At 45.9% G+C, this 25,514-nt stretch overlaps 1 protein-coding gene across 1 annotated transcript in view; it reads right to left on the minus strand.

Annotated features, from left to right (window-relative positions):
- LOC119383157 (solute carrier family 13 member 2) overlaps positions 1-13,369 on the minus strand; it is a 70,339-nt gene extending 56,970 nt beyond the window's left edge. The window contains exons 1-6 of the mRNA XM_037651171.2: positions 13,223-13,369; positions 12,561-12,676; positions 12,253-12,386; positions 4,478-4,547; positions 2,668-2,802; positions 1,100-1,216 (exon numbers count right to left, since the gene is read on the minus strand). Coding sequence (XP_037507099.2) covers positions 1,100-1,216; positions 2,668-2,802; positions 4,478-4,547; positions 12,253-12,386; positions 12,561-12,676; positions 13,223-13,351 — 701 coding nt within the window. The 5' untranslated portion in view covers positions 13,352-13,369. The remainder of the gene's footprint in view (positions 1-1,099; positions 1,217-2,667; positions 2,803-4,477; positions 4,548-12,252; positions 12,387-12,560; positions 12,677-13,222) is intronic.
- Positions 13,370-25,514: the final 12,145 nt, after the last annotated feature.

The raw sequence follows: 25,514 nt of genomic DNA on the forward strand, positions 1-25,514 counted from the left end.
GTCATCAAAGGGACGACGTCATCGTTGGCGCCTACTCCCATAGAGTTTATGTATTTTCATTCACATATTTAAAATTATAGTTCATATTAATAAACATTTACCACTGTTACAATTTATAGCAAGCTGCGTACACTAATGAAAGAAAAATTGTTGGTATCAGATTCTGCCGATTTGATAAAATTTTTGATGCAACAGCACGTGGTATGTTCCAAATCGTCCAGCTTAACGCTCGCAATCATTATTCGTGTAGTTTCTTAAAAATAAGAGCACCGAAACAATTTAGTGCTTGGTCCCCAGCACTTGTTAATTATGTTTAGAACACGGCGACACTGTCAATTCCATTGTCTGCAGTACACCAAACACATTTTATAAGTTTCTAGGCAACAATCCTCGACCAGGCGCATCATCGACACTAACATAGGCCAGTAGACAAAAGCAATTAGATGCTTTTTGCAATTGACAAGCACAGCGAGCAAAAGTGCGAAGTGTTACACTGAATAATCTAATACGATCTTTCCAGTGTTTGTACGAAAACAAAGCAGCAGTAAGCATGAACCGTTTTCTTTTGGACGTCTGATCTCTAAAAAAAAAAGAAAAGACGTTTAACGCAGGTCTCTTTAGAAGGCTAAACAACAGCTCTGAAGACCACATTGCTCAAGTAATTTTTTCATGAGAGTCTGTTCGTACGCGTTCTTCTGCACTGTTACAATTCAGGTAAAAAACAAATCATCGCCCAAGTACTCCGTGCAGTTGGTTAACCAGAGAAACAAACGCGCGGCGTCGGTGTTTATTTCTGGGTTAATTTCGATGGTTCATTAAACTCTTGCTCAGTATTCGTTGCGTCAGTCCAGAATCTTAATTGTTGTTTGCCGCCAGTGTATTCCCTTCATTTTTAATGAACCAGTGGTGAGTGGTGGGACTTGCCACTTTCTGTGGCAAACACGCGGTAGAAGTTTTTCTGTACATGGGACGAACGAATTTTGCTTTAGCACGGTCATATACAGCTTCGCTGTACAGTGACAAAATTAGATAACAGACTACGCTGACATTCCTAAGGACTGTTATTTTCGGGTATCAGAATTCGACCTTGCTTGCTTACGTCAGCTTGGCCACGATCCACTGCGTGTAAAGCCACGCCAGAAAAGTGCAGAGCAGCATTGGTGGCACGTTGTACAACATCCACGCGAGGAAGGTGAGGTCGTCTTGCTTGAACTGCCTGCGAGCGTGAAAATGCCGTTGACATTAGCATCGTATGTATGAAATAGTGCAACCAAAGAACGACTATAGCGTAACAAAAATGGCCATGGAAATTAAAACTGCCAATAATTTTAGAAACAAGGCAAGCTACATAAATTTCACGCTGACTGTATGCGTGACTGTATGACAATGGACGCTGACAGGACGCTGACTGTATGACAATGGAGGGCGCAAATTTTGTGAACAAGTGCAGTCGACGAATACACAAATATTCAAATTCTGAGCACATTTGCGCTAGTAGACAACGCGATCTTATTTGACACCTATAAACCTGTGCGGCAATCGCGATGTAAGAAAAGTTCATCAGAATATTTATTAGATATGTATCTGCTGATTCTATTTGTTATAAAAAATTGTGATAGCGCTGCAATTGGACCCCTAACATTGTGTTTAGCTATTAAACGTTCTGCGGCAGCGAAGAGTAGTCTGCCAAGACGACGAGGAGGAGACTTCGAGCATGCTTATGAATGCTAGCGTGTAGTCACACTGAACTCCGAGAGCTACATCTGACACTACACCAACTAGTGCTTATTGCTGGTTGGCTTTGACAACCGATACTGAGCGGCCATCAAGGCATCAAAATCAAGGCGACGTTTGTTTGTCAGCTTAGAAGCTTTCGTACATGAAGTAGCCCAATTTTTTAAAGGATCCGTACGCTAAGAATCATTATTACACCGTATACTGGTCTCGTGATATTGGGTAGTAAGGCGGCTCACATCTACTACCGCTCCTATGCAACATGTACGTGATAAGTTGCGACATATTGTCACATGGTCGTAACGTTGACGAAGGCGGCAGTCATCGTGTTCAAGACAAAACATTTTTTGCAAACTTGTGTCTGAAAAATGAGAACATAACCTGCAAGCGATTCAGGCTGTAAACTGATACCGGCGTGAACAGTCGTCTACCGTCGAGTAATCTGATCGCCAGTGGAGTGCGTCGTCTTTTATAAAGCAGTCATCGAACCTTCCAGCGTCATCACTTGTGTTAGCGTGAGCTCTCGAATAGACTTGACTATTTGCGTCCTGCGCGTAATCTTAACAGAATGATCTCAAATAATCGCGAAGCTTCTCAAGCATTGAGGCGTGCTCTGCGCCGAGCGTCGCTAACAGTTTTTTTGGCAGAAACCCGAACATGTAAAAATAAAGCTTATAAACGTGAGTGGCAGTATGATAACTATATGCTACATTCAATAACATGAAGCACGTCTGCGTGCATTTTTTTTATATGCGGCGCACTATATACTAATCGATCGCCAATGCGTGCAATGAGGTCTCTTCAACGTAGTATTGCTTGCCGTACGCATGGAGCGCCGTATCAGTTTGACAGCAAACGATCCCATTATAGCCCAATTTTTTTGTTCGCTGCGCGCTGTTCATTCTATCGCGGCGTGGTGGCTAGCTCACTTACTTGGTGTACAGTGCCTGTACGATCAAATTGGGCGCAGTGCCAATCACCGATCCCGTGCCACCGATGTTCGCGGCATAGGCGACTGACAGCAGCATAACTTTGCGCATCCGGATCACGCGCAACTCGTTCTCAGCTCTGTAAGAGGAAAGGCCCATTAGAGTCCTGCAGATACTTAACACTGTCGGAAACGACGAAAGTGGAGGGTTACAACGTGGCAAACGAGGTGGTGTTGTGGTGGGGTTTGTGGGTGGGAGGTGAGGAGGGTTGTCAATGTTTCGTGGTGGTCACTGTCTGCTTCTCTGAACAAACCCAAAGTCGTCGGGAAACAACCAACGCCCACAAGAAATGAAATCATGAGCGCAGTAGAACAGCGCCGGCGAAAACAACAGACCAGCCGAGGAGAAGGACACGTAACACAATTTATTCTGTGCAGATAATGAATAAACTTTCAGTTGTTAGTGCGCCTTGTGTTCTACTGCGGTTATGAACCAACTAACCCAAAAGTACATCTTGACAAGGAAATCATGAGACCACTCACACAGTGCATGTAGGCATGTCATGCAGTAGCAAGCCATTCGCCCGTTTAACACAGAAGGAACTACCATTTTTAGGGAAGCACGTGCAATTACTTCATTGAATCCCGCTCTATCGATGTTTCATACAACGTTAAATTGGTTTTGTTCACAACTATATAGCTCTTGTGTGCAACTAGGATTTCCATGATAAAAACTAGCAGATAGTGAAGCCAAAGAAAGTACAGGGGACGTTAACTGTACAGTTTTTAAGTGTACTGTAGTATAATTCTGATAGAGAAGTAAAGAAAGTAAAATCAATGAAAAGACAACTTGCCACTGGTAGGGACCGAACCTGCAACCTTCGGAATACGCGCCCGATGCTATTACCAATTGATCTGCGGCGGCGGTCGTCCCCCCGTCCACTTTTGCGGGGTAATTATGTGCATCCAAACCCTGCGAGTGTTAGTCAGGGCCGCCCGCAGCCATGACGGCGAGTGTGGAACAATCTTTGTCAGCTGGCGTCACGTCGCATGTGATCTTTTAACGAGTGGACAGCTGACCAATAAGTCACTAACACTCCCAGGGTTTGGATGCACATAAATACGCCACAAATGTGGACGAAGGGACGACCGCCGCCGTAGCTCAATTGGTGAGATCATCGGGCGCGTAATCCGAAGGTTGCAGGTTCGGTCCTTGCCGGCGGCAAGTTGTCTTTTCGTCGACTTTACTTTCTTCACATCTGTATCAATATTACTACAATGCTTACATCAGTATAGTTAACGTTCCCTATACTTTCCTTGGCTTCACTATCAGCTCGTTTTCATTAACGTTGCGTCAAACAAGAAGAAAACGAGCCCTCAAAAATTCTCTTCCTTCAAGGTTTCCATTAAAAAGTCAGTGCTTGTCCTTCTCAGTGTTGGTTTCTTTTTGTCCCCGCTGAACAAGTATTTAGCACTGTTATACTTTTTTATTTTTATTTACACAATATATAGGCAGGTTTTTCTAGACGTGGCACAATACGACGTGCTCCGAGTATTTATATCTCAACTGTATGGTCCCTGCAAGTGTGGAGAAGCGAGAGGTGTGATGTCCTGGAATGACGAATGTCGCTTGCGCCAACCCTTCCACGAGGAGTCTTTCTTTGACAACTCCCATTTGCCGAAACGTTGCTCTAGCGGTAGCCCTTCGACGATTTCTTTAGTCTCTTCGAACGTTTATTTTTCTGAGAACTTCCATTCTTCGGTGCTATTGCAGGTATATCAAACAGTTTCGTGAGAACAAACAGAGAAACTTACCGAAGTGCCTCATCGACAGCTGGGACAGGAGCAGGCTCGTCTGGGGACTTCATGGGACTCACAAGTGTCACTGGGTGTAGACACAGATATCGACTCAACATGATGCGAAACAGTGTCGGTCACTGACTAAAGGCAACACCGTGCAGTTTAGAGCGAAAAAGTCGTCTAGCATAGCACATATTTTCTCCCCTTAGCCAAGGCTGACTTCTATATAACGGCACTTTCAATGCATAGGTCAAATCTGACGCCTCAATGCGCAGTTAGGAGAGCAGACAGTTTGTGCTGGGAATGGCCTATATCTTAATATATTGGACAATGCGACTGTAATCCGCTTTTTCCTGATCATATCGTTTAGTGGAATGAGCAGCCGCACTTTTTGATGGGGCGAGTTATCAAATTAAGTCGACTTAAGTGAACAAAGTCCTACATAAAAGAACAAGGAGTGGAAATCCCTGTAGACACCGCGAAGTTCAGAGAATGCCAACCAAGGTTAACAATACATAACTAGAGCTGTTTCGGCACAAGGACTGGTCATGTAGGAACCTTTGTTCTTGACGTCTTTTTAGCGTCACTGTCTGTAAATACAGGTAGATATTTAAAATTGTACGCGAGCTGTATCTAAGAGCTAATATTCACAATACTATTTTACCAATATACGCAGGCATACGCGATAAAAGTCGCAGAATTCGCACAAGTTTCACGGAACACCGAAGCTTCATTCAAGGTGCACGTAAGCATCGCCGTCAAAACGAGTGGTGTATTATATGAAGATCTTGCCGTGAATTATTACATTCCTCCGATTTAATGCGGACGTTTCAGTATCAAGACTAACATTGTTGAAGACTTACTGAGTAATCAATCACCTGTTCACTATTAGCGATCAATAAAATTACACCATCTCCCGCTAAAGGGAACCATGAGGCGATGTGAAGCCGGAGCACTTGCACGATCGCGTTCCGTTGGCGTTCGTTGGGCATGCTACCGACCTCGCGTCGTGGAACGCGAAGAGGAACACTACGCGCGTCGTGTCTTCCCTCTAGCCTGGCCGTTAATTTTCACAGGGCGAGCGGGGAACGCGGTCGACAGGCGCGCGAGAGGGGAGCAGCGTAGGAGAGGATAGAGAGGGGGAGGGGATGCGCATGCGCTGGCGCTCATCGCGGCGCTGCGCAGGAGAGAATTTCGGCATGTCGAGCAGGGTTGCCAGGTCGAAAATACAAAAAATAGCCAGAAAATTGGAAAAAGTAGCCAAAATGTAGCCAACTTGAGCCAAGGACAGTAAAAGTAGCCAAAAGCAGCCACGCATGTGTGAAATCCACTTCTACATTTGTATTTAAATGACTAAATGCAAAAAGCCTTCCGGCGAAATTGTAAAAATGTGCTGCCTGAACAATTCAACATCATAATTCCGGAGATTTCAGCATAAATTCTTGACTTTAGCAATCATTTCATACATGACGACATAGTGTTCGCGCTGTTGAAAAACAATGAGTCTCTCTCTACGTGCCTAGCGTGACGTTTGTTGAAATGACTAGAAGTTGCGACAATAAAATTGAGTCTACGGCATGAGTTACTGCATTGAAACATAAATTGAAGCCCTTTCGCAAAAATTTCTTCCGTGATGACGAATCCAGAGTCGCAATCCGTACTAAGTCTAAGAAACGATAGAAGGAGTTCGTCGGATATCCAAGAAGGATTGTTTGTTGGGTGAGTCGGTACGAGATTCTAAAGAGAGCACCAAAGAAAAAAAAACAGGACACGAAAGCGACAGGCGGCAACAGAAGCGCTCACTAACAGCTGTTATTAGTGAGCGCTTGTGTTACCGCCTTTTCCTCTCGTGTCCTGGTTTTTCAGTTCTCACTTGAAATGTCGGATATACTATTTCCAATGTCGATGAGTGCACAGTGCCCTGGATGCGGAGCGCTTTCGATTCCTGTTTACGTACAATTTCGGTTTAAAGCCACGTTCAGCAATGGGTGATCTGAAAAAACAGGCCCATGCAACAGCTACCGCTGAGTCCCGACCAGCTATCCAAAAGCATTGTTTAGTGAGCACGACGCCTGCTTGACTGGCAGGTTATACACGTGTAGTCTTTTTTAATATATTTGTTATGTTCGACCATTGAACCTTACGCCTGCTTAAGCCACAGCGCCATCCTTTTCATTAAAATTCATTATCCGCGTAATCAAAATGGAAAATTCAGTTATTGGAGCAGGGTGCACGCTTTGGCTGCCATGTTTTGGCACCATACACTCGAACACCAGTGGCTGCGACGTCAACAGATATTGATAATTTTGCTCAAATCGAGGGGACAAGAAAGTAGCCAAAAAGGAGCCAAGAAGCCAAGACGATTTTTCTGCCGCCACCGGCCTAAAAAAGTAGCCAATTTGGCGCAAAGTAGCCAAAACTGGCAACCCTGATGTCGAGCCCGCATTTCAGAGGAGTCAAGTGACACAGGGCGAGCGGGGAACGCGGTCGACAGGCGCGCGAGAGGGGAGCATGGTAGGACAGGAGAGAGAGGGGGAGGGGACGCGCATGCGCTGGCACTCATCGTGGTGCTGCGCAGGGGAGAATTTCGGCATGTCGAGCCCGCATTTCAGAGGAGCGCTGGACTGAACGCGCGCAGCGCTCTACCACTTGAAGGAGAGGAGACTAGAGGAGGAGAGTAGCGCATGCGCCGCGACAGCAGAAGTGAGAACGCAGGAGATGCGCAAGCTGCTGCTGGGAGAGAAGTGGAGAGAGCAACGCGCAGCTGTTGGAGAGAGCGGAGGAGGAGAGTTGCGCATGCCTAGTGTGAGTGCGGACTACCAGGCCGACGCCGAGGGACATACCCCCGAGCAAGAGATGCTTCGCATCTAAAAGACTATTTGCGTCTGGCTAGGGAAATAATACAGAAGAAAACGGTATCTGGACAGTATCTAAGATACACGTATCTTATATACTATCTTAGTCCAGGGCTGGGCAACGATACTTTGAAATTGTATCGCGATGCGATACAAGATACTCGGACATACAGATACAGATACAGATACAAGATACTACAGGAATAATTGTATCCGATATGATACCTCCCAATTTTTAATTAAGATACTTTGATACAGTTGCAAATTTGTTATGAGATCTATACTACGAAGCAGCAAACGCCTATGTACAAAAATGTTTGCTTGAAAATTTCTTAACTACGAAGAACGTTTTTTAATTTTATTGAAATATCTGTTCGTATTCCCAAGGTTCTGTTTCTTTCTTGCTCAAAGTATATCAGTTTCATTCCGAAACAACTTACCGAGATTGCTTTGGTTGCTTAACATGACACATCTTTCCACGCTGCGCTGTCATCAGTTTTTACTTGTCACTTTTGTAATTGATAGGTGTCGCAGCTCTACTTGTCGTCAAGCGAGCGGGTTGCCATCTGCTTACAAGCACGTCAATAAGAAGCCTTCGCACGATGGAGCACCTACTGCTGTGCGGTCTCACCTTGTCCGTAAGAGTATTACCGTTTTCGTAATACCCAATCACCCGACAAGTGTACCGCAGCAACAACGCTGGTAGCGATATTTTTATGTGGAGCATCGTGTATGCATAGATGGCATAAAAGTGCGATGACATTTAACAGCGGTGCTGTTTATGCTCGGCTTAGCCCCGCATAGCATTCGCCAAAAACTATCATCATCATGCCGGCGTGCGCTTTCTTCATCCTGTTCTTTATCCTCTGCGTCATACGTGCGCCCGGCGCACGCTCTCCCGCTGCGTCTATTTGTCCGGCGTGGTATGCAATAACTCGGATGGGCGAGAGAACGAGTTGAGAGACAAAGTAAATGAGAGAGAGAAGTAAAGAGATAGATGGAGATAGAGAAAAAGGAAAATTAAGAAATAGAGATAGAAAGAAAGTGGAGTTGATAAAAAGAAAGAGGGAAAGAAAAGAGGAGGGTAACGTGACGTAAAATCACATAACACTAGTCACGTAACATGTTCCCGCCAAAAACACGCAACACTAGTCACGTCACATGTTGCCGCCAAAACTACGCAACACTACAGTCGGATACAACTTTAGAAGGCAGGAGAGGCCCCGCCCAGACGACCGAAGCGCGGCAGCCGATCGCCTCCGCGACTAAAGAAATGGTCCCGCTCATGCCCGCACCGATGTTCTCCGATGACGGAGCCACCGGCCGTCCCGCTCATGACGTCAGTTCAGAGTGCGCGCCCATTGGTGCAGGCTTGTGTTCATCCGCCTTTGAGGAGGAAATGCCGATGCCTTCTAAATGGTGAAACTTATGGCGCACAAAAAAAAGAGACACGGACAAATAAAGTGACGACTGGACGATGCGCTTCGTCCAGTCGTCACTTTGTTTGTCCGTGTCTTTTTTTTGTGCGCCTAAGTTTCACCATGCATCACCACCACCAAGCCCATTCTTACGTTCTTTGAAATGCCTTCTAAAGTTGTATCCTACTATAGTCGCGTGACATGTTCCCGCCATAATGAAGTGGTACGGAATTTTACGTCATGTGACTAGTGTTACTTAACATAGTCACATGATGTAAAATCACGCACCACTAGTAACCGGAAATGTTCCCGCAAAAGAAATCGCGTACTATTTGTCAAGTGGGGTGTTCCCGCCACACCCATGTCGTTTAAGCGGTGCACGGACACGGCCTTGGGTGGGCAGTTTCTTCCTCACGAGTTCGAACACTAGCTCTACTGTTGGTTCTAGCCTCGCAACAGTAGTGCAAGCTGCGCCAATATTTCATATTCTACTTATCTGCTATCTGTTAGCGTAAAGCATTCGTTAGCAACAACTCCATTAACATACAATCTTTTAACATTTCTTCTCCCGGGGACCTTGTGCCATCCAGAAACGTCACAGACGTATTGTATAATGACAAAAAAATCCCAGGATACTACTTCTGTTCACACTGTTGCCACTTATGGCTCCGATTACCTGGTGATTTGTAACAGTAAACTTTACGGTGGCCTAAAATAGGAAAACGAATATATTCAAGCAAAATGGCAAACAATCACAGTGAATTACCACGCAGCATTTACGTTGCCAGAAAAATGGGCCTTTTTCAGGTCTGAACAGCGCCTCTAGTGGAGACCGCTGAAATCGAAACTGTGGGTCCATGGCCTCCGAAGTTGCCCGCTGCGTGCCGGTAGACATTCTCGGAGGCCTGGTATTTTTCGAAAAATTTTGCAAATCTGCCACTCCAGGTGGCGCTCAGTTCGCTCCTGTCGCCACGCTGTGACCCTCAAAAAACATGGCGCATGTGTCGTCGCCGCCGACGCGCATGCGCAGACTACCCTCATGAAAAAGGCCCATTGGTTATGTAGAGAGCATGTGGCGGATGGATTGACTGCGAGACGAGACGTCCGTGCGGCATGGTTGTTTATTCTCCGTCTGCTGAGCTGCGGCGGCGCGCGAGCGCGGGCCGCCACCGCGGGAAGGGGGGGGGGGGGACAGAGTAGAAGGATAGCTTGCACCAGAGACTGCTATACGTATACACAAAAGCACAGTGTAAGAAATGATACACAAAGTAAGGTTCACGGCACAGAGTTTATGTTACGTGCGGATGGCGGAGGCGTGAGAATATAAACACAACTTGGGCTTGCGAGTTATGACGCTCAGCACAGGTGGTTTTCGAATGTACTCTACAACGTAACGAAACGCACTTTGCCCTGAAGTTAATATTAGGAATTTTGCTCATATGAGGCATTTTTCCCGGGCTCCTTGCCATCAACAGCCCTGCAACACTGCCTTCAGAAAGACCACAAGCGTCGTATTGTGCAACGATTTTAACTAAACTATTCCGTCCATCTTCTGTCAGACTTGAGGCATGCACCTAAGCCAACGATACGTCCGTGGTGCTTCATTCGACTTCAAGTGCACCTCAGCGTACCGGGAAAAATAAAAAACTCTGAGCTCACTTACTAAAGCTACAAGCAAAAACCGCTGACAGCAGAGTGTATAAAGAGATTTCATGTTAAGCATCTAAAGCAACCCCAGTCAGTTGATTCGATATGAAAGGTATACCTGGAGCCAGGCACGTAGACAAGGGGGAGGGGGGCTCCCTCGGAATTCGTCCAAGCTTTTATATTCCCGGGCAACTTTTTTTTTTTTAATGCGAAACATTTCTTAGCGAACCTTTGTCACTTTCAGCGTTTCTATCTATCTATCTATCTATCTATCTATCTATCTATCTATCTATCTATCTATCTATCTATCTATCTATCTATCTATCTATCTATCTATCTATCTATCTATCTATCTATCTATCTATCTATCTATCTATCTATCTATCTATCTATCTATCTATCTATCTATCTATCTATCTATCTATCTATCTATCTATCTATCTATCTATCTATCTATCTATCTATCTATCTATCTATCTATCTATCTATCTATCTATCTATCTATCTATCTATCTAGCCGCCTACGTCTGGGGGCTCTCTTGATCGCCTCCTTAACTTGGTGCAGACCAAAATTGGCACGGGAGGTTAAGAGGATTTGACGAGTATGACTGTCGGGTCATGACATGAATAACGTCAAAATCCTGTCGCATACGTCGTCAAACCCTTTCCTCCAGACACGTCTGGCACATACCCGTCTACTACGGGCCACGGTGTACGGGTATGCGCCACAGGTGATTGACAGTTAAAATCTACCTAGAAACGGCGAGAACAGACATTGGTAATTTAAATGCAAGAGTGTTAAGAAAAACCGACGTCGGCAGCGTTGACCAGACGAATGGAAAGAATAAAAATTAGGTTCCCAGCAGGAATCGAACCCAAGCATTCCGCGTGGCAATTAGGTATTCTATCACACAACCACGCCAGCTCTATAACTGGCTTGTAAAAACAGCCTACGCAGGCGTAATGTCGGTGCACCGTCAATTGCGGTTGTGGTGCTGGCTATCTAATTTTACAACAAAGCAATAAACACTACATATGTATATACGTATGATATTCACATGATTGCACCATAAATTGCAGCTAGTTTCGATAATACTGGCGTATGCACGCCAATGTGAGAACTGACGTTACGTCGCACCATAAGTTACCCTTTGAACGCCAGTGTTGTCTACGCGCCTGGTAAGCCCACGATGTGCGCACAGCTTCTACACTTAAAAATGAATACACTTACAAAAACACGTCGATCCAACTCGTAACGCTTGGCTCAAAGCCATAAAATACAGCATAGAAGTACTCGCTGACTGCTTCGCATGAAACCGATTCCTACAACGCGTGGGATCTGCCAATTTTTTTTTTTCGTTTTGCCATGAAAAGACTTTCTGCCGAATAATTAGGCCTTGCCCCCCCCCCCCCCCCGAAAAAAAATCCTAGCTACGTGCCTGCCTTAAGCAAGAAATACAAAACTTTTCGACATACTGACAGATATTTAACTCAAAGAAACCAATGTTTGTCGCAGGTAAGAAAATGTTCGAGCAAACAGTTCTGTGCATACACGTTTGCTGCTACAATATACATATCTATCATAACAAACGTGTGAATGTATCGAATGTATCTTAAGATACATGTGAAACTTGTATCTTTTATCTTGTATCTGTATCTCAAATGCTTGTTGCCAGAGTATCTCGTATCATATCGCGATACAATTTCAAGGAATCTTTGCCCAGCCCTCTCTACGGTGAATGAGCTCGTCAGTATTCCTACTAGCCCAGCATGTGTGCATTTATGTATTTCAGGTTACACAACATCATTGCTTATTTGCCTGATGTTCTGAGAGAACATACAGTGAAATATATAATTGAGAATCAGTCACCATCGGTCTCCTTGGTGAGGACCTGTATATGATCCAATACAGCCATGACGATGGGCACCATAATGGAGGCGGACGCTGTGTTCGGAATCCACATCGACATGAACATCGTGACGAGCATGAAACCGAACAGGAGCCTGGACAAGACATGGAATACTTTTGACAAATGTCCTCTATAATTTGAATATAGCGGAATGAAAGGTATTGACTTTATCAAGTGTTGCATGGCTAAGTACCCTATATTCACGAAGTTAAGATGTCTCTCTTGTAGAAAACTTCTTTATTAAAAGAAAAGTGACTGTTGCCCCTACCTGCGGTTGCTGGTGCCGACGGCCAGAAGTGCTCCAAGTGCCAGGCGCTGGTGCAAGTTGCTCACTTCCACAGCAGCTGCCACCACCAGCGATCCGAACATGACGAAGCCGATGTTCTGAAACCGCGTAGCGCGTGCCAGAGAAGCGGAAAATCGAAGCTTACGTGAAAGAACCATGTGTAGTTAGGCATATTTAACTAATACACCTCAACCTAACGTTACGTGAATTCATATATAGAACGAATACTGAACTTAGTGATCAATTATTGAATGATGGAAAATATGTACCTTCGAATCGATGTCCCGGTATAACGTGAGTTATGCTAAGAACGCAAGCACGATTTACGAAGCTAAAAATGCATTATCGTGTTGCTCATCGCTATGTCGTTCTTCAATTCAAGTACTATTAAGCAATAATGTGTCAACCCTACACTGAGTGGAAGTGCTCTCATCTTACTGCGTTGGCTATCTTCAGATACATACGGCTATTATACAAACGACATTAGTACGCTAAGTCGTGTCTTCAATTAACTTCATTTCATTTATTGATCCTTAAGGGCTCGGGGCGCAGTAGATAAGAGGGCCATGCAATGATATTTTACACAATCATCTCACATATAGGGATACATGAGTACCCACCGCAAGCGCCACACTTTTACTTACATTGAAATACGTCTTCGTAGTGTCGGCAGTGGTGAGCACGCCGAACAGTGGGAACAGCACGAGCGGCATGAGCGCCGTCACCGGAAGCGGAATGGGCTCTGCCGTCCAGTAGAAGGCCATCCAGAGCATCGTAAACGCACTGAGGCCGGCCTTCGAAGGACGACGTTTTGCTGTCAACACGCGCAATCACCACCTCGTACCCGCACTTAACCAAGAAACTGGGCTTTGAACACATCATAAATATTTTCATACATTATAGTAGCAAATGGCCCAAAATGTTTTCTGTTCAGAGTGCTAGGCGGAAGCATCGGTGGTCGCTGGAAACTTCTGGCCGAGCAAATTATCGGAGGGGATTTTTGCTTCACTATCGAGCAGGCAGAGTTGTTTGGTGCCCTTGTGTTTAAGAGGTAGCCATTCAATCAACCTTGACGAACATGCTGTTGACTAATACTTACTTGAAAAATATTAGATTCCTACTCGTTATCACTCCCTATACGCTTCATACTATGCGCTTGCATTTACTGCTCTTTTTGAACTTTATATTAAATTGCCAACTAGTACGACGAACAGACAAAGGTTCTGCGACATCGCTGTTGTCACTGGTACGGTACGTAAACATTTATTACACTACATGTTGTAGAGATGACCATGAAGGTAATCGCATATATATTACTTATTTCTCTAGTGCTAACATAACCTTTTGGTGAATGCTTCAGCTTTGGTGCCACATTTCGACTTATATTTCCGCTATCACGATCACTTGTACCTTTCGAGCCGAAAGATAGCCTACCGCGTGAGCAAAACTGTTCTTGTCCCGCTGCACAGTAATCTGCCTTCGTCAAACGAAATTATTCGCGAGGATCAAGTAATGTCAGGCTCACCTTACTGTCCATGTAAAACGGCAGTGGCAGTAGCAGCAAGGGCACGGCTACCACGTAGATGAGCTGCCACGACCTGAGGAGTGTCTTTACGAACCCAGAGTCACACATGGCCAGTTTTTAGAAGGTAGACAGAACGTCAACCTGGGTTGATAACGCATGCTTGTGAGGGCACTTTCTAACGAGGCTGCTGTAGAGCAAATTGTGGTATTGTGTGGTGAGTTATAGTTTCGTTTTCATACACTATTAGTTCGCCCCAAGGGGGCGCTGTGCCAATGTATATATTAGAGTTACTATATGTCCTACCTTTAGGCAGCAGCGTTGCGCATCGGTCTTCCAAACGCCGCTAGCAACCATGCATTGCAGAGAAGCTGACGCTAGGACCAATTTTTTTTTTATTTCTCGACGCCGCCGCTGCAGCGTACTGAATTAACACTAGTCATCGATAGTCAATGTTTATTGCCGTTCTCAGTCAACACGCCAGACATGTTAATCGGCGACACAATAGGCACGTCGCCTGCAAAAGCGGAGTGCGACTTCACCGCATGGCTGTAATTGCTAGCTAGACCTATGCGCAACTCTGCCACCTAAAGGTAGCATATACAGTGACTGGTATATATTGGCTTGCCCGCTTGAATTAGTCAGCTCTTCGCTCGGGTCTCTGCTGCTTGGTCTCTCTGCTTCTAAGGCCGGCCGCTCCGGCGGGCCATTCCTTTGTTCTCCGGGCGACGGCATCGCGGACGGCCTCGCCGATAGAACACAAATGTTTCCAATACCTATGCACTAGGAATATCCGCCGCAACGTCACTCAGAGCTTATATTGATAACAAGCATGAAGTCGTTACCTTTAAGGCCTCAGCGGCCAGGGGTTCCGGAATCGTCGGGGCAGTCGGGCCCACAGGTTCTAATTCTAAACAAACAGTGGCACGCCCTCCCTCCCCCCTCCCCCCCCCCCCCAAGCTCTTATACAAGCGCTTCCAAACAACAAAATAGCGCTGGTTGGCGTGCTTTGCAGTAGTGGTCGAAAAGCATTGCTTTTAGAAAAAGAAACCGCTCAACCAGTTTAGCTTGTACAAAGAGCTCTATTGACTTCGAAATGCTTTGGAACACTTGCGAAGTTTCTTGAAGCTTAGCATTACGAAGGAGAACGCTTCGCTGTTTCATCAGCCTTCACGACGTTAAGTCAATGAAGCTGGGCAAGTTTTTTCTGCATAATGTATTACGGTCTACACTTCGTTAAATTAGCGACGCCACTAGTGCGGCTGGCACTAGAAGCGACCACACAAGTAATCAGGCGCTGTAATCACCTTGTCTGTAGCGGATGCGGACAGATTCCCAGGTAATAAAAGCTCACCTCACCTCGATATGCGCAGGTCTCCGATAGAGGCGAATGAGGCGGACGGGAGAGAAGCGTAAATTAACTGTTTGAGGTCCGAATCAGAGGAATGCAACGAGGTCACAGAAAATTCTGCGCGAGCTCATGCGTGGCACGCCCTGCACGATTGCACGTGACGATGATGATGTCCTCTTCCTGATGGCGCTCACCCACAAAGGGGGATGGGCGAAGTACCGGGCATCAGGATGCTTAAGGTAAAGACCTGAGAAACTAAAAAAATATGGAAATTTAGCTCAAAAATAAAACATCTAATAAATGAAGATGCTTAGAGACCAAACGGTCACATTATCGTCTGGGCTTTCTAAGAGAAGTAATGACAGATTTCAAACCATGAATATGAACAGAGAAAAATAGACTAACACGGTAATCTTTTCGTTTCATTTATGTAAGCTAACACAATAGAACCGAAACCCTGTGGCTGTAACCTAACGAAGTGCCGTCAAATGATGAAATTAAATGCTAACTTCTGAATCGGGCTTACAAGGTATCTTTTTCTCCAATTAGAATAGCGGCGACAAAATAAAAAGAAATGCTCTATTTTTTTTATTTCGTTGCAAAACATGCATAACGAGGACGCCTTGACTGCAGCTTTGCGTAAGTAATAATTCAATTGCGGAGTTCTACATCGTAATCTGGTGCAAGAAACTTCTAACTGGCGAAATAAACACGACTGTTTATCCCAACGATATCTTAGGTGTGCGGAGTCTTTAAATTTATCCGAGGAGAATTCGCCTATTTCACTTTGTAAACAACCATTTCTGAACCTTAATGCTGTCGCGTAAGCCGTATCTGGTAAAACTGGGAGGAGGGGTCCACTCGGGGATATTGTGGCTAATGAGTAAGCCATTTCGTTCAAATATATTCCGCGGTGGCCTGGTACCCATAGCAACTGAACTTTTTGTAAGTTTGCCGTGTTCGCGAGAGCCTGCCACATTGTCTTCTTTTATTGGCATGCATTAAAAAATAGAAACGGCATTTCTCACACATGCGCGATAAACAATGATAATCGGAGCACTTTTTTTTTACGTTTACGGAAACGTCATGCTGCGAAAATGGGCTAATATGAACCCAAGTTTACGCGTATAATTATCCGCATTCAATTGAAGTTTGTATGTAAATGTAGCACAATAACGAAAGTATTGCGTATTGTTTGTACGAATGCAATTTTACTGTACGACAAAGGCCGCGAGGACGTATATCTTGCGGGTAAACTTGATACATCCGTAAATGTGTGTCGAATAGGTTGCTTAAAGATGGCTACCCATTAAATAGGCCTTACTTATAATCACTCATCATCATAACTGTCGTCGTCGTCGTCGTCGTCAGCCACAGCCTCAGGAAAGTGTGCAGAAGCTTTACGCGTCGTGGTTACTTCGCTACTTCTCAGAATATTCTGTCATAGCGTGGTTGTAATACTTTGCAGCTGTGGTTGTAGTAGGCGTCCGAGCAGAGTTTATAAGGGCCAGTGCCACACACACAGTCGTTACTTCCCTCATACAATGGTTGAGGTGTCTACTGAGAAGGGAAATATGGCAAGCGATGCAAACAGGGCCCGATAACGCTATCTCGTTGTACTCTTAAAGGCGAAGCTTAAGCGTCCTCGAAGTTTTAGTTATTCCTGGTTCTTCCCAATATAGTATTTTGAATACGTCTTGTAAGCGTGCCGTGAAAAACAGTGGATGGGATTGTGTATCATTCCTTGCCCCCTTTGTTGATCACTTTTATTGCGATAGCAATTATGTGGACAGTCTCCGCTGGTTTTTGTCCGTGACCGTCGCCGTCATGCACCGTATATGTATAAGTATATATATATATATATATATATATATATATATATATATATATATATATATATATATATATAAGCTCCAAAGAAAAAATAATTCAGAAAAATGCTTCCGAAGAGCGGAATCGACCCCCCAGGTAACTCTCGCGCCGCAGCGCGTGGCGGTAACCACTACGCCACGAAACGCACATCCACCAGGTAGCTGACGGCGAGCATTATATACACACCCTTTACCGCTGGCTGGACTCAGAGACGGCAGGCGCTTATAAGCGTTTCTTCATTACCAGCGAGATGGCGCGATGTGCGCGCTGGGCGTTGGGCGCTGGGCGCGCTTTGAAGGTCATCGCCCCGCTCCTGCGAACGCCGATCCTCTGCACCCTACAGGGCGTGGTCGCCTTCGTGCGCTTATCTCAAGGAAAGAAGGGGGGGGGGGTGGAGGGTTGGATGTCTTGTGCTTTCCCCTCGATGTCCGCGCTGAAGTCACAGAGCGTACACAGCTCACCTCACTCGCTGCAGCGGCCGCGTTCGCGAAAGGAGCGCGCTGTTCAAACAGAAATAAGTAACAACTGCGACATTTAGTTCGCGCTCGTGCTGTGTGTACCTGTGCTTTCGTTTCGTGCGTCCTCCTTTATGTTTCAGCAGTGCGCTTCAAGTATCGAGCTGTGACGCATGATAGTTCGCGCTCGTCCTGTGTGCGTTCTTTTCGAGCGTTCTTCGCGTTACATTCCAATTTGATGCTATCGCATTCATTGCTTCGCCGTTGCGGCGAAACTGTGACATTTTTAGATTCGAACCATCTTATGGTGGAGCTGAAATGGTGTGCGGCGTGACCACCCTTACTGCGCATACGCAAACCCTCTCCACGCACCTCCTCTCCACTCCCCTCCTCCTATCTATACCCCTCTCCCCTCCCCTTTCCCCTCTCCACCCCCTTTCCCCTCTCCACCCCCTCTCCACTGTCCTACCCCTCACCACTTTCAGCTGTACACTCCCCTCTCCCATTTCCCTCTCCCCCTCACCTCTCCTCCTTCCCCCTCTCTCATTTCCTTCTCCACTCCCCCTTCTCGTTAGATAAAAGGCTCGCGTTAGGTCGTACACACGCTCAGTCACTGCGCCGGTGTCATTAGTTCCAACGTCAACGTCGGCGTCAGCTGCAGTAATACTTTAAGGCCTGCCGAGATCGCGGAGCAGCGGGTGGAGCAACGGAAGGCTCGACGCGCCGAAGCGCAACGTAAACGTCGGCAAGCGGACCACGAGCTCCGGGCTGTCCGGGCTAGGGAAGCCCTGCTCAAACGGCAACGCCGGCGGGAAACTGCTACGGATGAAACGCGGGCTCGACATGCCGAAACGCAACCATTCTTTCTCTATGACGCAACGGCAGCGTCGGCAACCAAACCCCGCCGTACGCAACGCCTACGTCGAAGCCAAGCGCCACCATCGAGCCAACGCGTCGGCTGCGGAGAGGCGACGCGAGTCCAACGCCCGTGCAGAACACCTCGCTAGACAACTTCAACGCCAGGGCTTCGATGGTACCGACGCCCGGTTCCAGCGCAAATTCCTCGACCGTAGCTTCGCACACAGCTGCATCATGTGCGACCGACTTTGGTTCGCTAACAATCTGACCGAGGTCGGTAGCATGCGCAACGAACGCCAACGGAACGCGATCGTGCAAGTGCTCCGGCTTCACATCGCCTCATGGTCCCCTTTAGCGGGAGATGGTTTAATTTTTTCTAGCGTTAGCTACACTTGCCTAGCCAGAGCAGGTTTCGCGGGGGTCATCATGAGCCGTGCTGCGCATGCGCGCGCGACTCGCCGCTGCTGCTCTGCGCATTCGAGAGGGGTGACGTCGTAGCCATGGCGGCGCGCAGCTATTAGATGCGAAGTATCTTAAGGCGGAGCTCAATCCGGTGGTGGTGTGCGGCGTGACCACCCTTACTGCGCATCCGCATACCCTCTCCACACACCTCCTCTCCACTTTCCCTTACCATTCCCCCCTGTCATCTACCCTCTCCCCTTCCCCTCTAACTTTCCCTCTCCCCTCCCCTCTCCCATTACCATCTCCACTTCCCCTCTCTCCTCCCCCTTTCCACTCTTCCTCTGAAACGCGGGCTAGACATGCCGAAATTCTCTCCTGCGCAACGCCGCGATGAGCTCGAGCGCATGCGCGTCCCCTCCCCTTCTCTCTCCTCTCCTACGCTGCCCCCTCTCGCCCGCCTGTCGACCACGTTCCCCGCTCGCCCTGTGAGACTTAACGGCCAGGCTAGATGGAAGATACGACGCGCGTAGCGTCGCTCTTCGCGTTCCACGACGCGAGCTCGGTAGCATGCCCAACGAACGCCAACGGAACGCGATCGTGCAAGTGCTCCGGCTTCGCATCTACTCATGGTCCCCTTTAGCGGGAGATGGTGTATTCGCCTTCGCTGTGCAGTCGCCGTCTGACAGTGCGCTGGTGCTGCTTGATAGCGCCTCTGACTGGCGTTTGCAGGTGGGTAACGCCATGGAGAAGGAGAGCGCAAATGCTGCTCAACGGCGCAGAAGAGCCGAGAAGCTTATGTCATCGGATCCCGAAGTAGTTGCCTGGCAATTAGCGCTTCAGCGTAAGAAGAATGAACAGAGGAACGCTAAACGTGCTGCGGAAAGCTAAACGTGCTGCGGAAATCTGGAAAGCTCAGAATAATCAGCTGAACCTTTGGGGGGGGGGGGGGGGCTAACGCTACGTATATCCTGGCATAGCCGAGCTAAGCCACTGCAAGTTTTTTTACTTCCCTCCTGGAGAAGCAAGGCAACTGCTGGCTAAGGCATTCACGTATGTTTGAATTATTGCTTAATGACTTAGTGCCTTTAAGACCGCTGGTATTTCTACTGGATCGAATGTCTTTTCCTAGACAATGTAAGCCGTTTAAAGTTATTTGTTCTTATTAGCAGAATTCCCATTTTCCTGATTCATCACATGGCTGTAGTCGATCGTACACTACCCCTTTCTGAAACCAGCTTGCTCCCTCGTTCTGTTGACGTCAGATGTTTCTCTCACATAATCCGAAATCACTTAAAAGTACTTGTCGCTGGGCTAGTGGTTCATCATAAAGAGGGAAAACCTAGACGCCTAAAACACCGCAAGAAGAACGAAGAAGCATAGGGAAAGAGCGTCCCTGACGCTCTTTTCCTGTGCTTCTTCGTGAAATCACCTTTGTGAATAATTTGTACAACACCGAAAGTAAGCTAATGACCCTTTAATACTTGCAATTCATTTTCGTATCGCTAGTTCTGTACTAATGCAACGTTGGAATTTTTCCAACTCAACGGCACAGTTAACGGCCAAGACATTGTGTATTGTGTGTCGAAAGCTTTTTAAGTATAAAATCATATCCAACCTTGCTACTGGTAAGACGTTCTTAATCCCCTTGACATCTCTTCGGGGACTTTCGGCTCTTTTAAATTCGGTCATAATGATCATACTGATGCTGATGCATTGGCGCCTAAGCCTTGCCATTTATCCTTTACGATTTCAAACCGTTTCGTTGTGTCCCCTAAACCATTTTTTACGAGGGCAGTAGTTTCTTTCGAAAATGTGGACAGGTAATGACATAAACCCCAAAAGACCTGACAATATTTGTTCATTGCTGCATCCTGCTATTTTTATTTGTTCCTTGCTTTCCTTGCGTTCCGTAGTACTATCCTTTATGTGCTTTATTTGTAATATAAATTTTCAGTTTTCTTTAGGATCATAGGCCTTCACCTTAACATCCTGCTACCCGGCTCATTCTGTTGGTTGGTTCATTCTTTCAATGAATTCAGTTAATTCGCTCGGTTTTTATTCGTTCGCACCTTAAACACGAGTGAGAAAAATGTTCTGCGACGCTTAGGCCGTCCAGCAGGCTGAAGATGGCGCCGGAGTCCAAGAGCTTATCGCCGACGCCCAGACAGGGCATTGACCACCGCCGTAACTTGCCGGACACGAAATAAAGTTGTTTCTCCGCAATGCTTGAAGGACCTTCCTTTCGTCTTTATTATCATCATCATAATCCTGACTACGCCCACTGCAGGCCAAAGGCTTCACCCGTGTTTCGCCCATCAACTAGGTCCTGCAGTTGCTTGCTTGCTTGCTTGCTTCCTTGTTCGTTGCATTTGGCTCACACCCACAACGGGGGATTAGCCAAGAAGCCGGCGGATAATGTAAATTGGAACACTAAGTAAAAAGCACGGAAAGGGAAAAGTGGCTTTTTTTTAATGGAATAAGGTGATTGTCGTGATACGAGAAAAGGAAATAAATAAATTAATTTTTTTTTGGGGGGGGATGAGAAACAATAAATTGAGAAACAATGAATTAGCAAGGTAATCTCTCTGTGTCACTCAGGAATTCACAGAGGGCCCCGCAGATGTTCCTGTTACTAAATTCGAATGGAGCAGCCCAAAAGGTGAGGATATTTAGAGTACTTAGTGGTATTCCTAATTTTATAAATAAAATTTAAAAGCACTTTTTCTTTTGATATTTGAAATGGTTACACTTTAGTAGATAATGGTCGATATTTTCGAGTTTGTTACAGCTAGGACACAAAGGGGATGGCACCAGACCAGACCTGTTTAAAAAAATTTTAAGCAGTGGAATACGGCATCTCAATTTAGTGACTAATACCTACAATTTACGTGCGGGACACCATTTATTATCCCAGGCAAAGTGCAAGTGTGAATATTCGAAATTCGGCATTTGAGTCGTTCCTGAATCTGCAAAAAAAGGTAAAATTTTCTGAACCTCGCCACTGTAACATAAGCTGTAAGAGGCATAACTGACAAAATTGGGCCATAAAGGAATACTCTCGCGAGTGAGTGAGCCATCTCGTTTAAAAATATAGCACGATTTTCTGGCACACAGAGCAACCCCACTAGGTGAATGTTTATGTGGATTAATGATCCTGACGTGTTTAGGATAGCTGACTCCTAAATTGAAGTGAGGGATGGACACACGGATAACGAAACAGTCACTGTAACAGCTCTTGCGACCTCGTTATCGATTAACGCCTTCATCTCATATGACACCCTGACTTTCTGCCTCACCCTCACGCCTCAGCTCGTCTCATTTGTAGTCGTTGCTTAGAAATACCGCCATCGCTGTGGTCAGGAAACTTCTCGCGAAATGTCATGATTTCATGATTCCGTGCTCAATAATACTTTTTGTCTGTGCCACTCTAAGCTTGATAAATAGGAATGCGCTATAGTTATAGGTCATTACCACACAATTATCATTGTCACTACCACTACTACCACCGTCATTACTGAAACATTTTCATTGCTATATAAGACGAATTATGTCAATATCATTTTGCACGCTAAGTCAAAATCCTACATTGCGCACAAATAAAAGTAAGTTATATTTTAATATTCATATTTATTAGTTAAGGTAGGCCATTCATGGCTCTCCCCCTATACCTGGCCGTATGTGCTTTCCACGAGAGCTAAGAAAAGCGGAAGAAGAAGACGATAAACGCATCCGCAAGCGGTTGACCGTTTCAAACTTTTCTTTCTTTTCACATTTTTCGACGGGATTTGAATGGCGCAGGCTCCCTTTCCAGACGCCTCACCCCTGACAGTAGCCGAGTGTCGGGCCGGGGTGCGCCTGTGCCCATTTTGTAAAACCGGTGGGTATCCGGCGGCACGTGGATTCGAACCCACGACCTCCCGCAGCCGAAGCGGACACTCAACCACGAGGCCACGGTAAGACGTTCAGCAACAGTTTTTATTGCCAGTCCTGAATTGTTTTTTGGAGTATATTGGCCGAGATTTCATACGCCTCAAATTCTGGTTATGCAGAGCCTTCTTGACTTTTTAAACGTTCAAATTAAGGACATGCCTTTAATCAGTAATAGCAACAACTATATTAAAATACAATTTGACGGCATTTTTCCAAAAAATGCAAAACTAATATCGTCCTCGCTTTTGAAACGCTATATTAAGTGATTACCTGGTACATATGCCAATAAAGACAGTCATAGCGACTGATGCTTCACAGAGTGAAGAAAAATGTGGAATTGGGATTTTCTCCCCTGCTCTTGATTGGTCATTTTCTCTTCGCCTTCCAGATTTTGTGCCCGTATTTGTAGCAGAATTTTTAGCGATCATTCTAGCTCTCCGTAAATTAACAGCATCAATAAAGTCTGCAGTAATTTTGACGGATTCTCGGTCAGTATGTTCCTCCCTAACTGCAAATGAGGAATCGAACGTTCTGAGGGTTTTCAAATCATTAGTCCCACGGCATATAAATTTGATCAAGTTGGTTTGGGTTCCAGGACATAAAGGGCTAATTATGAATGAAATGGCAGATACGCTAGCAAAGACATCTTTGAATGGCCCGGTTATTCAGGTATTACCGGCATCAACATTCATTATAGGTGCGAGATTAAGGAGGAAACTGTTGTTAGATGAATTTTATGCACCGTCAATAACGAACACATTAGAATTGCAGCATTTGAATCATGATTGGAATAGTAAAATATGTCAAACAAGAGCAATTGAAGTCGCAGTCACTAGACTACGCTGTCAGACTCCATACCTAAATTTTTATTTACGCAGAGCTGGTCTGGCAGCTTCCCCTAATTGTTCTTTTTGCGGAATACCTGAGTCAACGGAACATTATCTGATTCACTGTAACAGATACTCTTCCTTGCGCAAATTGACTTTAGGTACCGTCTTCCGACTCCTTAGATTGGATTTAAGCGCACCAAATGTACTTTCATTCGGGGCTTTGTCCCTTGGATACAGTGACGGGAAGATTGCCGATGCCCTGCAGGAGTTTATTAAAGGTTCACAGAGATTTAGGCTATAGAATCAATCTTTCCTCTTGTTTTTCTGCTTTTCAAAATATCTTTATTCTTTTTATTCAAATTCTCCGCTTCATTGTTTATATGATTTTCTATTTCTATTCTTAATTTTTTTTCATTTTACTTCTTTCCTCTTAAATAGAAAAAATCTACGCTTTACTTTAACAATTAGATTTTAAAAACTATCCGGTTCTTGGCCAATCCCCCAGCGTGGGTGTGTGCCATAGTTATAGGATCTACTCTACTCTACTCTACTTTGCCCAGCGGCAACGTGTACATCTTGATCTCGGCTCACTGTCGACGTCACTGAGGTTAACCATGGATGCCGAACTGCAGACGAGGGTCAACCTTCCAGTGGTGCTCATCAATCGCAAGGGCCTCTACGTCATCATCACTGTGCTCGGTGTCTCCATCATGGGCTGCGCGGGCGTGCTGACGTACTCGTTCAGCAGCTACACCAAGCTGAAGCGGAATGCCGAGGAGGTGCGCAGCTACATCGCCTCCAGGGCCAAGCCTGCCGACCGGCTCAGCGGCGACAAGCAGGCGTCTGCTGGCGTTGCCGTCGTCACCTCGGCTGACGATCGATTGGTCAGCGTCAAGGCCGTGATACCGTTGGCAGCAGAGATTGGCCAGCAGGTGGCGAACGCGGCAATTCCGACGTCAGGCGGCATTCCTGAAGGCCGTGGTGTCAGCGACGCTTTCGCCGTAGTAGCCAGGCAGGAAATATCCGTCACGGAAGGAGCCGGCCAGAATTTCCGGTTTGCCAACATGGGTCAGGGTGATGGCATCAGTAATGGCATGACTGTAACCAATGTGACCGGTTCCTCGGGCGTTGCTGCCCAACGGTGACCGCACCCCTTACGCGAGGCACTCCTGGTGTGACTCGGACACAGATATTGAGTTAATTTAGAACTCGCGAAAAATAAATTGATGCTAACGTAATGCTTGTCAAGTGTTTTGAGCGAATGCAGGTAACGAGCGGCCGGTGGCTCCTGGTTCTGCGAATAACGAAGTACTTCCATACAATTGAATGTAGATCGAATAACGCTCTTTGCAGTTCCCTTTGCACATACTTTAGCGTGAAAAACAGAGTATGGAAAGCATGTTACTTTGTTCTTCAGGCGAGTATTCCGTTACAACAGTAATAAGTTTATCGCAGCCTAGTTATACTCCAGCATCCTTGCCAGCCTCCATGCATTATAATTACATTCGCGATGACTGGAACAAAAGCTAAGTAGCTTTGAAGCAGTTTATTTAGACGATTAAGAACAATCTGATTTTTTACCATGGTGGACATATTCTAATACGTACAGCATGAAAACACTTCGTGTACGTTGATGTTACACATACGATTCACATGCGCACAATTTTATTTCGAAGTACTCCGCTTCTGCGTACCATGTATAACAATGCTAGCTAG

The sequence above is a fragment of the Rhipicephalus sanguineus genome, chromosome 2 (assembly GCF_013339695.2).
Source record: "Rhipicephalus sanguineus isolate Rsan-2018 chromosome 2, BIME_Rsan_1.4, whole genome shotgun sequence".
In the NCBI taxonomy this organism is placed as follows: domain Eukaryota; kingdom Metazoa; phylum Arthropoda; class Arachnida; order Ixodida; family Ixodidae; genus Rhipicephalus; species Rhipicephalus sanguineus.